At 47.2% G+C, this 17974-nt stretch overlaps 2 protein-coding genes across 2 annotated transcripts; one reads left to right on the top strand and one right to left on the bottom strand.

Moving 5' to 3' along the window:
* Positions 1–467: 467 nt before the first annotated feature.
* Positions 468–5960, bottom strand: CTSZ (cathepsin Z). The gene is made up of 6 exons (XM_075108769.1): positions 5705–5960; positions 4998–5161; positions 3002–3181; positions 2250–2400; positions 1841–2003; positions 468–1378 (listed from the first exon to the last, which is right to left on the bottom strand). Exons 1-6 carry the CDS (start codon positions 5839–5841, stop codon positions 1265–1267), a joined length of 909 nt encoding a protein of 302 aa, XP_074964870.1. The 5' UTR covers positions 5842–5960; the 3' UTR covers positions 468–1264.
* A 5997-nt stretch (positions 5961–11957) lies between these two features.
* On the top strand, positions 11958–16055 carry TUBB1 (tubulin beta 1 class VI). The gene is made up of 4 exons (XM_075108760.1): positions 11958–12244; positions 13874–13982; positions 14174–14284; positions 14418–16055. Exons 1-4 carry the CDS (start codon positions 12188–12190, stop codon positions 15488–15490), a joined length of 1350 nt encoding a protein of 449 aa, XP_074964861.1. The 5' UTR covers positions 11958–12187; the 3' UTR covers positions 15491–16055.
* Positions 16056–17974: the final 1919 nt, after the last annotated feature.

The following is a 17974-nucleotide window of genomic DNA, read 5'->3' as shown; positions in this document are numbered from 1 at the left end:
ACCTACTTTTCTTAATATTTTAAGTAGAATTAGTGTACAAGTTTGGTTTTTTGTAGCCCCTCGCTGAGTGGAATTAGCTACAGAAACAACTTACCCTACAGAGCTTCATTTGAGATGTAGCTCTCTGTCTTTTAGTGATGATCAAGAGCAGTTTGTTCCTGTGCCCATTGCAAGTTTGCCAGCTGTTCAAACAAAGTATACTTTTGCTTTCGTCTGTGTTCAAGCTTGGTATCACTTCCTCTAAACACTTGAGTTCCTCTGTACTTAACCACATAGATGCTTTTTTAACTAGTTAAAACTGCCATGGTGCCGCCATCAGTACTGTTGTTCTACCATGTTCATATCTCAATGGAACTTATGTTGCTGCAGCTTGGCAGAATTAATCTTTATTGGTACTAGGCTGCCACAGGAGACTGTTAGGTATAGCAGTAGATGACTGAAAACATGTATCAATAAGCATACAGTCATGTGAGAAAAAACATAATTTATTAAATGCAATTAACAATACCAGTTAGTAACATTGATACGGCACTAATTTGCCACTTAGTAACTGGCCTAGTTTGGAGGAAAAGAATTTGCTACCTTTCTTCAAATTAGTGAAGAGTTCTGGCTTGAGGCAATTTATACTTTGCCTCTTTAGGGGAAAAATGGCACAGCCAATTACATATTAAAGCAAGGAATTTGAGCAAAGAAAAGACTAATTAAGTGTCTTTGATCAAAGTAATTCCTGTTACATCATCTTGACTGGATAAAAGCCACTGAATTGTATGAGACTTCTAACACTGTTTTACCTGGAGGCCCAGGAAACAACAGGGGATTTAGTTTTTTTAATATACCATGGCCAGACTTTGCTTTTTTTTATCTGCATCATTGTGATATTAAAATCCAACAGTACTGAGCAAATATAAGCTCTAGACCCAAATATTGAGTAGACATTTTCCTTCCCAGTATGTCTACATAATTTGTGTTAAAAATAGAGATTTACATATACAGTTTCTGTGACTCTGATTTAAATACAGTGCATCAAGGCAGACAAAAGTAATTTACCCATAAAAAAAATTAAGTTGTATCTAATTACCTAAAGGCAATTCTGTATTTATTTTACTTTGAAGACATTGTGTGTTGCTATCTGGGCTAATTTTGCAGAACTGCCTCATGACATTGAACTGTGAAAGTTCTAGACTACTTTTCTTTAAGACAGAGGAAAGGTTGTTCTGGGAAGCTTCCAAAGTAGTTCCTAAACAGAAAGATGTGCAATCTAGAATCAAGGAAGTACAGCATCTCCATATGCACAGTCCTCTTCAATAGCAAGATTGTACTCTGCTCCTCTTCCACCTTTATATGCACTTGTCACAATTCTCAGCCACCCTCTTTCACCCTGTAAGGAGTTAATTTGCATTGTGAATTAGAAAACATAACTAGAGAGAAGGCATGCTATTGACTCTGTTCTGTCTTCCAAATACAATTGATTTCCAAGCAAATCTAGGAGTTCAGTCAAGACGAAGGATAACACTACGTTCACAGGGCAGTCTGCTTTGGTGAATTTACATCCCAGTCGTATTCCAGGTGTGTGACTTGATTTTTGCCTACAACTAACAGTAGTTTACAGTTGCCCATACCAGGAGCTGCACGTCCACAGGAGGGTAGCATTTGGGATTGAGTTAACATTACTCAAGTAACTTTGGCTGAATATCCTTGTCTTCAGGTTTCATTTTTTTAATTCCTAATCTAGTTCAAAGAAAGTTTTGCTAGCTTTGCAGCTTCTCCCTGTTGGCAAGTGAAAAACCCCACCTTTCCTCTACAGTCATTCTATCATCATTTTGTTCCCATGTTTCCTTACCCAGGGTTCACCCCACGAGTTACGAACAATCCAGTATTCTGTTCCATTTTCTACACCCCAGCCAGCCACAGATACAATGTGATTCACCACGGGCGAGGGGTTGTACTCTGTATACAGTCCCCCAGTATAAGCATCCAACTTGTCGGTAGCCATTATGCCACAGCTGTAACAAAACAGAAAACATTTTTATACAAGATCAGGGCAGGGGCTTGTTTTTAAACAATCAGTTTTCTTGCATTTTGACTTCAGAACTTCTTACAAGCAAGCTGAAGCCTGCATATTAGCAGAGCTGCTAACATATGCTAGAGCAGAGAAGTACGCTTCAGTCATTAGAATGAATTTCAAGTATTTCAATCCCAACATTACTAGTAAATAAACTTTTTTGCCATTCAAGATTTTTCTTTTTTACCTAATTGGACCATTAGTGTAGATTTCTGCCATCATTTTTTCTCTTCCACTGACAGACCCATAGTCAGCAACTTTCCAGAGAGTGTAGTTCTTTATCACATGGCATTCTCCAAAAGTGACGCAAGTCCCACACTGGTTGAACTTCTTACACTCTGCAAAACAAAAGTGAAATTATCACCGCAAGAGAATGTTTTTCTTCAAGTGAACTAATGATATCACACTATCCTTTTAACTTATTTGAGGCAGATAGTAATAACTTAATTACTATGTCTGGTGAACTAAACTCCTTTCTTGAAACCATGTGTAAAGTCTCTACAATCACTAGTTACTACTCTTTACTTCATGAGCATAAGCGCTTTGATGAGGAACTGTTTCAGACGTGTGACTGGAATAGTTTCTGTATCTGTGGAGAAGCACATGACCAGACAGAGGTTGCAGTTCTTTGTTTAGCTTGAGGTGACACTTTTAAATATTTCAGTACATTAGAGATTGTATATCACAGACTTCAGAGATTAAGTTTAAACAGCTTAGCTGTGCGAACTTGCCTGGGCGTGTTTTAATGCTATGCTGTCTGGCTGGAGTGGGAAGACACACACAGGCCTGTAAAGAAAACCTGTTCTGTCAGTCAAACAGCAGGTACTACATTGAAAGGCAGGAAGCAGACTGACAACCCAAAAAACCTGTCTTTTTTTAAATATTAAAATCTGCTAAACCTGGGATGAAGCCTTACAGCAAAGCAAATAGGCATCATACTTTGATCCTTAGCTTGGTAGTTGTTGCAGGTCTCATCTGGAATGCCGTGGTTATGGGCATACATCCAAACACCCGAGTGGTCTCCACCTTCGCAGGATCCCGCATCAGCACAATCAATCACATTCTGAACAGAGAGGTAGGCAGAAGGCCATGCACCTTTTCTCTTTATGTTGATACGATCTGTAAGGATAAAGAAATTGGTTTTCATTAGTGTTAAAACTGTCTCTCCTTCGTTGAACCTGTAACTGTTTGCAGACAACAGTACTTGGGGTTGGAAGAGCCTCTACTGTCAACAGTGAGGCACAGAGCATGACCTAACTCAAACCACCAGGCTGAGCCGTTATTGTGGGCTTCCATTAGAAGTTTTTTTCCATTAAAAACTCAGCAAGAACTATACAGATTAGTAAGATGTGTTTAACGTCCTGAAGTGCCCTAGACCTCTTATTTCAAGTCACAGCTTCTTAGAACTTCCAGATCTGTTTCATGGCTTTGAGACTAGAGTTTTCAAGTACACGTAGTTAAACCAGCTCTCACCAGCCTCTTCCACAGCGGTAAAGGTCTATGTGTAAGCCCACTCAGAGTCATAAGCCCATGCAGCCCAGGCCTCTGTGAGACAGTCTTCACAAACATGAAGCTGGGAAAAGCTTGCAGAAGTATATCCTCACTGTTAAATCAGCATCTCGCTGTTATCCTGCCATCTCAGATAGGCATCACCACGCCGCTGCCTTATTTTGTCAGAAACAACTGGCATGCTTGGCAGAAAAGGTTCCCCGTGAGTACAGACTGCTTCTCATAGGGCATTAACAGTCTTAACTGATGCCTCTGCAGTACTTTTAATCCTATTAGTAATAACAACATTCAGCTATACGTGACAGAACAGGGAGGCGTTATCCCAGCCTAGTCTTCCTGCAACGAGTTTAAAGGCTTTGACTCTTCACAGCAGTAGGGTAAAAATACTGATTTTGAAAATCAACTTTTTATATGTACAAAGATGCATATACGGGCATACCTGCGTACACAATGAAGTTTCAATTAACTTACATAATAAGTTGCTATATTTTATCTGTCTTTACTACATCATGGCAGGTTTCATACGTGCCACGTGTCTGTAATTCTGTACTGCTTAACACAAGATCCTTCACAATTCCTGCTGTCTGCTCACACCTAAGTTGTCTTCCCAATTCTCCACAATTTCCTCCATTTCTCCTTCACAGTTAATACTCTACAGCCTCCCTCTGCAAACAGTACTTGTGCAGCATGTTTCTGTTGCATGCAAATCATCATGTATTCTCTCTAGAGACAATATCTCTCCAACTGAAGCAAACCCCTACCTCCCTTTTCCCAAGAAAAGGGCTGATCGGTATCTGCTGAAACGAGATCTGTCTGTGTGCTGTAGCAGTCAGTTCATTTGATGACAGGGCTCCTGAAGCGAATACCCTGCTGGCCCTTCCCACCAGAGGCAGCTTCTTTCATTTCCCCATATCCAGGCACCGCCGGAGCAGCCCCTTGCTGCTGTAGATGTAGTGCAGCTGGCTGAGGGACCACAAAAGGGAACAAGACACAGTAACTGCATTTGCATCTGCTGCTGCTGCCATCACCGCGCCTCCGAGAAGAGGGGCAGAGAGCCCAGTTCTTACTCCAGGCCCTGAACAGCAGTTTGGCAGGAGTGTGAACGGATTCCTCCTGCAAACAGCTTTTTAACCACGCCAGTGCTCACCGCTTGCACAATTTGGAGAGGGTGGGGACAGCCTGACTCTGCTTTCTCTGTGGAAGCCTTGCCTTCAGCTGCCAGCTCGGGAATTCCCACTGCTCCTGGTGCATTCACAGACACCTCAGCCTCAATTTTTGCTGCATTAGTCACTGCAGTAATTTGGCACCTCTTCTTTACACCAGGTATTTTGTAAGCTGAAGATAAACCTCCTTTCCTTAGCGAACACCATAAGCGACCAGGGCGGAGAGCGTGGTGGGCTCACGGGCAGCCCTGAGCGCGGCGTACCTGCCAAGGCGCTGGTGCTGCCGTGGGCCCAGCAGGACCCGCAGTACTGGGGGATGTGCTGGTTCCGAGTGGTGCTGACATAGTTGACGCCGTTCACGTTCCTCCAGTCCCAGCTCTTGGGGAGCGTGGAGAGGTCCAGGTACTCGTGCGGGCGGGGGTAGGTCCTGCGGGCGGGAAGAGGAGCTAGCTCCCTTGCTGCCCCCCCACCCCCCGCAGCGATTTGCGGGCAAATGAGGAGGATCTATATTTATTTGTTTTTTTAAAGAAAGGCAGATTTCGCGGAGTTTCGTAGCGAGGCTGCCAGTGTCCGGCGAGCGGCGCGGATCACGTGACAGCGGGCAGCGTGACCGGGCCGGGGTCTCGTGACCACTGCTGCGGCGCGCGGAACCTCCCCCGCCCCCGCGACCCCTCCCGCGATACCCCCCCCCCCCCCCCCCCCCCGCCTGGGAACCCCTCTCCGGTGGTTCCCCCTCCCGCCGACCCCCCCCCTCCGGTGATCCCCCGCCCCGCCCGGGGAACCCCCTGCCCGGTGAGCCCCTTCCCCTCCAGTGAGCGGGGGCCAGGGCTGCGCGCCCCGGGGCATCCCCCACCCCCCGTTTGCAAACCCCCCCGTGCAGGCGGGCGCTGCGGCCGCGCCTGCCCAGCCCCTCCCGAGGGCCCCCCTCCCTCCCCGCCGCAGCCCCCGTGAGGGCCGGGGCGACCCTCACCTCAGCCCGGGAGCCTTGCGCAGGGCCGGCTTGTAGCAGTGCTGCCCTTCCCTGAAGTACAGGCCGGCGCGGGCGGGCGGGCAGAGGCAGCCCCAGAGCAGCAGGAGGGAGGCGAGGCGCTGGGGCGGGCCCGCCATGCTGGGGGCGGCAGCACCGTCCTCCGCGGCGCGGCCCCGCCGCCGGCATTTAAGGGCGGCGGGAGGGGGCGGGGAGCGGCGGGGCCGGGCGCTGCGGGACCCGGCGTGCTCCGCCGCGGCGGGCGGGGGACCCGGGACCCCCCCACGAGTTCCTTATTTCGTGTGTATCAGCGTGTGCGTGCTGGAAGCACGGGCTCAGTAACGCCAGGCACAGCCCGAACGCCGCTCGGTCCTTCCGAAGGGTTCCTAGTTAATCTCTTAGGGGATAAGGAGCAAATATAGGGAGAGCCCTTACATCGGCTCCCTGCTCGTGGGCCGTGAGAGCTGCAGCACCCACTCCACGGGCGGCCGCCCTGCCGGGTCACTGCAGGGGCCGCAGGTGTCCCGCCGGTGTCCCTGGGTGAAATCTCCGCCCCACACACTCAAAAATGAAGCAATTTTTAATATTCCCCCCCCCCCCCCAAAAAAAAAAAAAAAAAAAAAAAAGAAGGGAAAAGGAAAAAGCTATTAAGATATAGTGATGATTCAATATATGCAGTTGCTGTCAACACGGGTTGTGACAAGAGGACTCGGATCTGGGGCAGATGCAGACCCTGCGTGGTGCTGTTACAGGTTTCTTTACCTTTGGCCTAACGCATCAGCATCGTGTAAGACTGCACCCAGCGACTGCATGATTGCGCAGAGCAGGCGGGCTGGTTTTCTTGCTTGGTCAGGTTTTTTTGCTAGTCACAAGTTTTGAATTTCTCAAGCCTTTTTATGCCACAATTTACAAAGGAATACAGGCCTGTGTCCATTTTTTAGGCTGTTCTTTAGGGTTCAGGACATTTGAAGATTCTTTATTACCTGATACAAGATTTAGTCAAGAGTAAAAATAGGTTTCTAATTTTCCTGCAGAAGGTTTAAGTATCAGTGTGAGTGGGATGCTGGTCTCTTTCCCATACATTGGCTAGAGCTTTCATGTTTGGTAAACAGGTTTAGTAAACCACAGCCAGTTCTTCGCTCGTAGCTTTTCTTCCTTAGCTCTCAGCACTTCTTATAAAAGGCGTGAGGTTTTCTTAGCTCCCCATTATGACTAAACTAAGGCACTGAGAACCAACGTGACAAAAGTAACAGGAGAGCAAGACCGGAGCCTGCCTGCTGTGCAGTTGGCTGCCTTGGCAATTCATCCAATGATCCGAACCCAACGGTAACGGCGGTTGTGGCAGCAGGGCCCGAGTAAGGGCGCTACCCAGCAGATGAATTCACGTGCTGCAAGGCCCAAGTTTTTGCCAGGTCGTAGGTCTGCAGTGTGGGGAAGGTAACGAACTACTCGGGTTTCTGCTCCAAAACCTACTTGTTTAAACATACAGGCTCATTACGCTGATGGTGACTTAGTGTGGGGGCAGTCTTGCCTTGTTTCCTTGGGACCGTCTGCCAGAGGGAGGCAATCTTGAAGTAGTTTTTCTTACTAACTGAAATGAAAATGTGGGGTAGGTAGTCTTTATTGCCTGTTGAATGCAGTGGGTTTTGGTAGCATTCCTAAGGATTATGTAGCTAGCTCAGATTAGCTGAGATATCAGCTCATCTGGTAGCCATTCACAGGTCTCTAAGTTTACCTGGTGGCCTGTATCCAGGCTTATCTCAAATTGAACAAACTTTCTTCCCAACAATCTTGTCTGCTACTGTGGAAAGCTAGGTCCGCCCAAGCAAACCGTATTTAAAAAAAAGTGTCCCAGAATGCCTCCCTGAACATGCATATTTGCTGCCAGTGGGTACTGTGGTGGCATTAAAAAAAAAAAAAACAACCAAGAAAAAGAGAAACAAAAAAAACCCCCAGTAACCAAAAAAACTAGCTTGTCTGTGGCCTTTAGCTTACGCCCATCGCCGGGAGCTTTGGTATCTAGGGCCCGCTCTGAAGGCAATGGAAGCAGTAGGCGGCCTGATAACAGGCGGGACGGGCTGGTAATAGCTGTGTGCGGTGCCAGGCTGCTCCTAATCGCCGCGGTGCCAAAAGCCCCTCGAAGCCAACCCTCCCACCACTGCCTCCTCCTTGGTGACGCGCACACCACTAATCTGCAACAGCACATGTTCAATGGCTGTGCCTGGGAAGCGCGCTCGGGCTGTTAGCAGCCTTGAGGTTTCTCAGGCCTGCAGACAAAAATCTACAGGGAAACAGGCTTTTCAAGTACCAGGTTTGGTATAAAGACAGACTCGGAGGTTCACAGGAATGCGGCTGGGGAGGAGAGGGAAAAGAGGCACAAACCCACCTCTGCTACCGCCTCAGGTGCTTTGTGTCATGTGCCATAATTTGTAAGACTGTAAGGAAATGTTTCAGAGGAGGCACATGATTCCAGGGAGCTATTTTTAGCAAGAGAAAAGTGATTGCATATTTCTTTTGCTTCCCCTTTTTTTTTCCCCCCTTTGATTGCGTGATGCTCTCAGGGAGTATATTAGTTGCTAAAATTATTTTGCCAAATTTTTTGGAGAGTGAATTAGCATCTTCAGTCTCTTTGTAAGTTGTGGCTATCGTAGATTAATACATTGCATATTTTAAGTAGTATTTCTTTAATGTTAGTAGCTCTCCGACACATCATGTCAACGCAGCTCCCATTCAGAACACAGCAGTTGAATATACAACTCAGAATTGCGCTATTACTTGTAGCTAAGCATAGCTGGAGAAAGCAAATGTGAAATGTGCATGAATAAAATGGAATTTGTTTTCAAAGTAAATGTCCAAATAATCCTTCCAGAATTTTGTCTTAGGAAATTGTAGAAGATACCCACTGCATTGTAGAAAATATCTACAATGTGGTGACGGAACGTAACTGTTACATTGTCTTGTTGCATAAACTAGACTGTTCAGAGAATACTCTTCCTTTTTTTGAAAATGATAAAACTATTGTGTTTTAAGGAAACAAAATTAATCTCCCTACATTTAAATTCTTGCCTTTATTGCTCCCTACTGAGGACAGCTCATAGCTTGGCAGAGGATGATAGAATGTTTGCTAGCTACTTTTTGGCAAGGCTCTTCTGGTGCTAAACTTTGTCTTAGGAACAGTTGTCTGCTCCTCCGTTGGCTGGTGGAAGAAGTGGAAGTCATCTATGGTGGGGAAGTCTGGAATAAACTGATTTTTCTTTTGGAACAGTGTGGAAGCTCAGAGATTCCTTATCTCTAGCAACCCATAAAGTGGTGAAGTAGTTACTTTCAATGAGTCAAGTCTTTCCACTGTCATCTTTTTATACAAAATAATTTAAGGTGCTTTCCTAATTGTAGTTCCTTTTCCGATCCTTAAAAGGAACACTTGCAAAGCACTGACAGTCATCTGACATGTAATAAAACTACTATAAGCTTCCAGAAGACAGTCCATTCTGGTTTCTGTTGCTCAGTGATACTAGTCCTGTTTATCAGCAGGCAACACGACTGTTGTGTCCTGCTCAGCCTTGCATTGTTTTTTTTAATGCAGTGAAACATTTCACACAGTGAACATTACAGTTAACTTTAGTAGAACTGGGTTTTCACATCTAGCATTTTCCTGGCAAGTTCTGAAATACTACATCTCAGATAAAAGAAAATAAGAAATGTAAGAAATACTGTATTTCTTAATGGCAGGAAAGGAAGAGCGAGAAAGAGAGAGTGAGCATCTGTGCAAGTGAGTCACAAGTTGGTTCAGATTTTAGATTGGCTGAAATTGATGGATTCTTATTAATATTTAAGGAACATATATCACTGAGAGTGCAGTGTTATATTTATATATGGAAGGTTCACAATATGTGGGAAAAGGGACTGGCCACTTGGGAGGAATATAGGAATGTTGTCAGGGTATGCAGAGATGCGACGAGGAAGGCCAAGGCCCACTTGGGACAAAATCTGGCAAGGGATGTCAAAGATAACAAGAAGGGTTTCTTTAAATACATCAGCAGTAAAAGGAAGACTGGGGATACAGTGGGCCCACTGCTGAACAAGGAAGGGGCCCTGGTGACACAGGATGCAGAGAAGTTGGAGTTAGTGAATGCCGCCTTTGCCTCGGTCTTTGCTACTAAGGCTGGCCCTCAGGCATCCCAGCCCCCAGAGAAGAGAGAGGAAATCTGGAGAAAGGAGGACTTCCCCTTGGCTGAGAAGGATTGGGTCAGAGATCACCTATGCAAACTGGAGCCTCGCAAACCCATGGACCCCGATGGGGGTGCACCTGTGAGTGCTGAGGGAGCTGGCGGATATTCTTGCTGAGCCACTCTCCATCATCTTTGAAAGGTCATGGAGGACAAGAGAGGTGCCTGAGAAAAGCAAATGTCACTCGTCACTCCAGTCTTCAAACAGGGCAAGAAGGAGGACCTGGGAAACTACCGGCCAGTCAGCCTCTCTTCCATCCCCGGAAAGGTGGTGGAGCAGTTCATCCTACATCTCCAGGCATGTAGGGGACAAGAAGGTTATCAGAAGTAGTCAACAAGGATTCACTAAGGGAAGATCATGCTTGACCAACCTGATAGCCTTCTAAGGTGCCATGACTGGCTGGGTCAATGAAGGGAGAGCAGTGTGGATGTTGTCTATCTTGACTTCAGTAAGGCATTCGACACTGTCTCCCATAGCATCCTTACAGACAAGCTGAGGAAGTGTGGGCTGGATGAGTGGACAGTGAGGTGAACAGAGAACTGGCTCAACAACAGAACGCAGAGGGTCGTCATCAATGGGGCAGAGTCTGGATGGAGCCTGTCACTAGTGGTGTTCCCCAGGGCTCTGTGCTGGGTCCAGTCCTGTTCAACATATTCATCAGTGACCTGGGCAAAGGGACAGAGCGTAAGCTCAGCAAGTTCACTCACGATGCCGAGCTGGGAGGAGCGGCTGATACACCAGAGGGCTGTGCTGGCATCCAGCGAGAGCTGGACAGGCTGCAGAGCTGGGCCCAGGGGAACTTCATGAAACTCAACAAGAGCAAGTGCAAGGTCCTGCCCCTGGGGAGGATCAACCCCCCACACCGGTACAGGTTGGGGGTGACCTGCTGGAAAGCGGCTTTGCTGAGAAGGCCCTGGGGGTGCTGGGGGGCAGCGAGGTGACCCTGAGCCAGCACCGTGCCCTTGGGGCCAAGGGGGCCAATGGTGTCCTGGGCTGCATGAAAAGGAGTGTGGCCAGCAGGGCGAGGGAGGTTATCCTCCCGCTCTGCTCTGCCCCAGTGAGGCCACAGCTGCAGGGCTGCGGCCAGTTCTGGGCTCCCCAGTTCAAGAAGGACATGGAACTGCTTGAGCATCTCCAGCGGAGAGCTACCGAGATGATCAGGGGACTGGAGCGTCTCCCTTATGAGGAAAGGCTGAGAGACCTGGGCTTGTTCAGCCTGGAGAAGAGAAGGCTGAGGGGGGAGCTCATCAATACCTATAAATATCTAAAGGGTGGGTGTCGGGATGATGGGGCCGGACTCTTTTCAGTGGTGCCCAACGCCAGGCCAAGGGGCAACGGGCACAAGCTGGAACACGGGAAGTTCCACCTACCTCAATATGAGGACAAACCCCTTCCCTGTGCGGGTGCCCGAGCAGGGGCACAGGCTGCCCAGAGAGGCTGTGGGGTCCCTTCCCTGGAGACATTCACCCCCCGCCTGGACGCGGTCCTGTGCCCCTGCTCTGGGTGTGCCTGCTCCAGCAGGGGGTGGGATGGGATGATCTCCAGAGGTCCCTTCCATCCCCTGCCATTCTGGGATTCTGTGAGTTGTTTTAAAAAGTTTTTTTCTTTGTGTTACTGAGCCTGTCCCCCTCCTTCATGCAGTTAGTCACTGAGAATGATGCTGGTTAGTGAACTGCAAATGTGCCTGGCGGTGTCCTGGATGTTGTGATTATAGCAGGCTGCTGCTCAAAAGTTATCATTTTTATTATGGATGTTGTCCTTTATGACTCATATGACGTTAAAATTTAAATTATGTGGCAGAAGCACATGTAATTAATAAGATTTTTTTGGCTATAATCTCTATATATGTGTATATAGTTGTATATAGATTATGTATAAAATAACGAACCACAAATACAATGTGCACAGATATTTGTGAATCGTACTATTTGCTGCACTGAGAACTGGAATTAATTGTAAGGGGGTGCGTGTGACGATTTTCTTTTCCAAGCCACTCGGTAATGTACCTGTGCTCTTGCACCCTGCACACAGACAGGGAATGGGCACTTTGCCTGCTCGTGAAATGCTTTGATGGGCAGCCGGGGTTGCTGGCTACTCCCCTTGCTGGCTGAGTGATAATCCCACTAGTATAAAAAGGCCCCTCGGGGCGGGCTGCACTGGGTGTAGCTGATAGAGCAGCAGAAAGAGGGCTTGTCCTGGGGACTGCAGCTGGAAAGCCTGCGTTAGGTTGTAGCTGCCAACAGGTCTAAGCTACACAAAATGCGTGAAATTGTGCATCTTCAGATTGGCCAGTGTGGGAACCAAATTGGGGCTAAGGTAAGGTCTCTTTTCAGTATTGGCCATTAGTAGTATGTGCTAGCAGCAGCAGCAGGTCAGAGATCGTTAACGGATGGGGACTTTGGGGCAACGATTACTTTGTTAACTCAATGCTAGGATGCATGGCATGCAGTGTGAGTATTTTGCTGTGAAGGTCATAAGATGGGCTTGCTCCTCATGCAAAGGTTAGCGTTAAGACTGTCAAAGAATGAAATATCTGCAAGAACTATGGCACAGTGATTAGTTCTGGTAAGTGCTCCAGAGCATTCCTGCTGGGACTGACATTCCCAGGGGCACTACTCTGGTCTGAAAAACACCAGGACAAGTAAAGGAACCAGTAATGCCAGGGCCGCAAAGTTGTGATGCCAGTGGTTTAGTTCAGCCATACAGCAATAACGCTGCCACATTATAGTCATTACTATGGGATTGTATTAGTCCACAGAACGACCTGTGCCATCAGTGACCAATTAGGTTTTTCTCAGAGTGCCACAAGGTGCCCGACTGGCCTCCTGCGAGGGGTCGTCGTGGCAATTGGGGTACTTTCGTGTAGCTCAAGCACTGCCATGCTGTTACTTAGAGACAAGTTGCTTATTGCTGACTTTGTGTGCTAGGAGGAAAAAAAAACCCAACATTGCTTTTTGCTGTGTGATGTCCATTTGTTTTGTTTTGTTTTTTGTTTTTTTTTTTTATTGATTAGTAGGTAGTTGTCAGAAAAACATATCTGGGTTAATTTGGGTCAGGGAGGTCTTTGAGGACATATGATAGCTGAAGGATTGTTCAGTTGTGTTCTTCCTCCATTTCTTGCTCCCACAAATCTCACCTTGATTCCTTTTATTGGAACATGAAGCTGTGGATGGCCACGGCATGTCACGTTAGACCCAGACACAGCCAGTGTGATAGATGAAAAGTTTATTTTTTTTTCTGTTGGCTTTGAGCTACTTATGTCTAATAGGACCTGTAGAAAAGTACGCACACAGACACACACAAAAGCACTATGCACATGTTGGCAATGGTGTACTTGTACACTCAAAATGAGGCTGGCTGCTAAACCAGAAGACCTTTAAAATTAAAATTGCTTGGTCATTATAGTGGGTGGGTGCGTCTATATTAACACTGCTGTGGCTGCTGCCTAGATAAGAGCCCCAGTACAGGACATCCATATGACTGTCAAGATAGGACGTTTAGGACCAACAGCTGTTTGTGGAAAGCATTGCTCCCGCACAAGTTTGTCTGAGCCAGCTTTGCCATGTCACAGTCCCGCTTGTGCATGACGGGCCTCAAAGCAACCCTCCCCCTCCCCGACTTTTTTGTTAAGCTCATACTAAACTAGTACCTGTGTTATTCAAACTAATATAAATTTTCCTCTACTACAAAGGGAACAAATTGAGAGCTGCCTCCTATCAGTGCATGGGTGGTGGCCAAGCAGCATAAATGATCTGCTAAACTTTTCCCTTTAACTTATTTGGGGAGGGGGGAAAGGAGCCCCACCCTGATCTAACACATAAATGGCACAACAGCTCCCACTTTATGTGCATCCAGGCACAAGCACAGCAGAGCTGATGCTGAACACATTGTGCTGAATAAAAAAGTAAATCTTTGGGAGTGTATTGAACCTCTTGCCTTTTGCAGTTCTGGGAGGTGATAAGTGATGAACACGGGATCGACATCGCTGGAAACTACCGTGGGGATGCATCACTGCAGCTTGAGCGAATTAACGTGTACTTCAATGAGGCTTACTGTAAGTGCGCAGCACTTCTAGGGTGTTGGCAGAGCAATTTGCAGAGCCAACATGAAGGTTAATATAAGTAATTTAAAAAGAAAATATATCTCCAAATCACTGTAGGTGGGTTGGATTTTTCAGAGTAGATTACAAGCCTGTCTCTATGACTTCTAACAGCAATCATTCACTTTCATTTTCTTTTGTCCTAGCCCATAAATATGTGCCCCGTTCTATCTTGGTGGATCTGGAACCTGGTACAATGGACAGTGTACGGTCTAGCAAAATAGGCCCGCTCTTTCGACCTGACAATTTTATTCATGGTATGTACCGTGTGCTGTCAGCAAATTAACTGGAATCAACCGTCCCAAAGCAGCCTTTTAACTCCCATCTTTTTAGCCTTTAAAAATTCTCTTGTTAACTTTGCGGCTGTTCTTTCTGTAATTCTGTTTACAGGTAATTCAGGTGCTGGAAACAACTGGGCTAAGGGCCATTACACAGAAGGCGCTGAACTGATTGAAAACGTCATGGATGTGGTCAGGAATGAGTGTGAGAGCTGTGACTGCCTTCAGGGGTTCCAGCTCATCCATTCACTTGGTGGTGGCACAGGCTCAGGTATGGGCACGCTCCTCATCAACAAAATTAGAGAAGAATATCCTGACAGGATTATGAACACTTTCAGTGTTGTGCCTTCACCCAAAGTATCCGACACCGTCGTAGAGCCGTATAATGCCATCCTCTCCATCCATCAACTAATAGAGAATACAGATGAAACCTTTTGCATTGACAATGAAGCACTATATGATATATGTTTCAGAACTTTAAAGCTCACCAATCCCACCTACGGTGACCTCAACCACCTAGTGTCCCTAACGATGAGCGGTGTCACAACCTCACTCCGTTTTCCTGGTCAGCTGAATGCAGATCTGAGGAAGCTGGCTGTTAACATGGTGCCCTTTCCTCGCCTGCATTTCTTTATGCCAGGCTTTGCTCCACTGACAGCTCGAGGTAGCCAGCAGTACAGAGCCCTCTCAGTGCCAGAGCTTACTCAACAAATGTTTGATGCACGCAACATGATGGCGGCCTGTGACCCTCGTCGTGGCCGTTACTTGACCGTGGCGTGCATCTTCAGAGGCCGAATGTCTACCAGAGAAGTGGATGAGCAGTTGCTGGCTGTCCAGACCAAGAATAGTTCCTACTTTGTGGAGTGGATCCCTAATAATGTCAAGGTGGCTGTGTGTGACATACCTCCACGAGGACTGAAGATGGCGGCTACCTTTATTGGCAATAACACAGCCATTCAGGAGCTCTTCATCAGGGTTTCTGAACAGTTCTCAGCTATGTTCAGAAGAAAAGCATTTCTCCATTGGTATACTGGTGAAGGTATGGATGAGATGGAGTTTTCTGAAGCAGAAGGTAACACCAATGACCTTGTGTCCGAGTACCAGCAGTACCAGGATGCCACTGCAGATGTTGAGGAATATGAAGAGGTAGGAGTGGGAGCCAGCCCAGAGAAGGAAGGACTGTAAAAACATTGGTACTATCAAAACATTCTCCAGATAAGTCTGTTGACATCCAATATTATACCAATAACATCCAATACAGCCAATATGACAACACAATGCTTTTGAAATTAATGGCAGCTATGTTTTACGCTCCTAAACGTCTGTTGACACTGAATCTCTCTCAAAAATGAGCCACTATGAAGACAAGGTGTCTCATAACAGCCTTTCTGTAAATATATTCACTTTTAGATTATTATCACCAGACACTGAATGTAATACACAGCCTCTGTGTGTGTATGTATCGGGATTATAAGGCAGTATCTATTTTATTACACACTCCACAAACTGAGCTAGATCCGCAGACAAATTCAGTTCCTTAAGTTGCAGGGGGAGGGGAAACAGCATGGGACAAAAGACTGAATATGTACATTCTTACTGTTTATTTTGTGTTTTTTTTAAAGTACTTTAATAGTTTTCTAACACTGCTGGCTTATATTATTGCAGAGCTTGTATTCATTATCAGTGTGTGGTTTGTTTCGATTTGAAACTATAGGTTGAGTTATATTAACATACATAGTTGTGACCACTGTGTAAAAGTTTTGGTGTGGTTATTTCCCCCCCCCCCCCCCACTAACTATGCTAAATTTTCTTCCTATCATCCAGTAGAGGAAAATGGATGCAATGGTTTGCAGCTAGTTAGATGTAAGTTCAATGGCAATCACTAGATCAATAACATACATTCACTTCAGTAAAAAATGTTTCTTGCCATTCCCCACTACTAAGACTGGAAACATTGAATAGACAAAAATCAGTTTATTCTTGTAAGGGGTAACTTTAAAGTACATCCAGAAAATTGAGTTTGTTTTATTACGCTTTTAGAAGAGAAAGTTTATTACACTGTGATGAAAGTAACGCCTCATGTCTGCGTCAACAGCAGAAGTGTCTAGATGAGCACAAACCTGAAGCCAAGTCTCTAAGCTTGCTGCATTCCTTCCCGTGCAGGAGGACAATGTTAGCATCGCTGTGAAGACACAGAGTGGCAGGACCATGCAAACATCCCCCCCGACTAACACAGGTGAAAGTATGACTTCCCTGCCCCAGCCAAGAGCTAGTGGGCAAACAGGACAACCAGGTGATGAGGCCCAGTCAGCACGGGTTTAGAAAAGGCAGGTCCTGCTTGACTAACCTTATCTCCTATGACACAGTGACCTGCTTAGTGGATGTTGTGTCCCTAGACTTTAGAAAAGCCTTTGACACTGTTTCCCACAGCATTCTCCTGCAGAAACTGGCTGCTCATGGCTTGGATGGGCATGCTGTTGGCTGGGTAAAAACCAGTTGAGGTGAATGGAGTTAAATCTAGTTGGCAGCTGGTCACGAGCGGGTTTCCCCGGGGCTCAGTGCTGGGGCTAGTTCTGTTTAATACCTTTATCAGTGATGTGGATGAGGGGATCAAGTGCACCCTCAGTCAGTTTGCAGGTGACACCAAGTTGGGCAGGAGCGTTGATCTGCTCGAGGGCAGGAAGGCTCTGCAGAGGGACCTGGACAGGCTGGATGGATGAGACAAGGCCAGTTGTATGAGGTTTGACAAGGCCAAGTGCCGGGCCCTGCCCTTGGGTCACACCAACCCCAGGCAACGCCCCAGGCCTGGGGCAGAGGGGCTGGGAAGTGCCCGGCGGAGAAGGCCCTGGGGGTGCTGGCTGACAGCCGGCTGGGCATGAGCCAGCAGTGCCCGGGTGGCCAAGGAGGCCACCAGCCCCCGGGCTTGTGTCAGCACTGGTGTGGCCAGCAGGAGCCGGGCAGGGATGGGGCCCCTGTGCTCGGCCCTGGGGAGGCCCCACCTCGAATGCTGGGCTCAGGTTTGGGCCCCTCGGGACAAGAAGGGCCTTGAGGGGCTGGAGCGTGTCCAGAGAAGGGCAGCGGGGCTGGGGCAGGGTCTGGAGCACAAGTGTGCTGGGGAGCGGCTGAGGGAGCTGGGGGGTTTAGCCTGGAGAAGAGGAGGCTGAGGGGAGACCTTATTGCTTCCTACAACTGCCTGGAAGGGGATTGTAGTGAGGTGGATTGTTGGTCTCTTCTCCCAGGTAACAAGGAATGGGATGAGAGGAAATAGCCTCAAGCTGCATCAGGGAGGTTTAGGTTGGGTATTAGGGAACATTTCTTCACTGAGGGGGTGCCAGGGATTGGACCAGTCACCGTTCCTAGAGGTATTTAAAAGGCATGCCGATGTGGTGCTGAGGGACATGGCTTAGTGGTGGACCTGGCAGTGTTGGGTTAATAGCTGGACTACACGATCCTAACGGTTTTTCAACCTAAACGATTCTATGATTCTAATGGAGCATCACCTCCGTTCCTACTGTTTCCCAGGGAATGTGTGCCCCTTCACCTCCTAGTCAAGTGACAAAGCAATGACAAGGACAACCTCCTTCCCCACCTCTCACAGGAAGCCACATTGTATCTCCCAATTCATTGCCCAGTGTTCCAGATAGCTTTGGAGATTATATCCCGTACAGC

This window comes from Phalacrocorax aristotelis, chromosome 13 (genome assembly GCF_949628215.1).
Source record: "Phalacrocorax aristotelis chromosome 13, bGulAri2.1, whole genome shotgun sequence".
NCBI lineage: Eukaryota > Metazoa > Chordata > Aves > Suliformes > Phalacrocoracidae > Phalacrocorax > Phalacrocorax aristotelis.
This window is presented reverse-complemented; position numbering and strand designations above follow the sequence as displayed.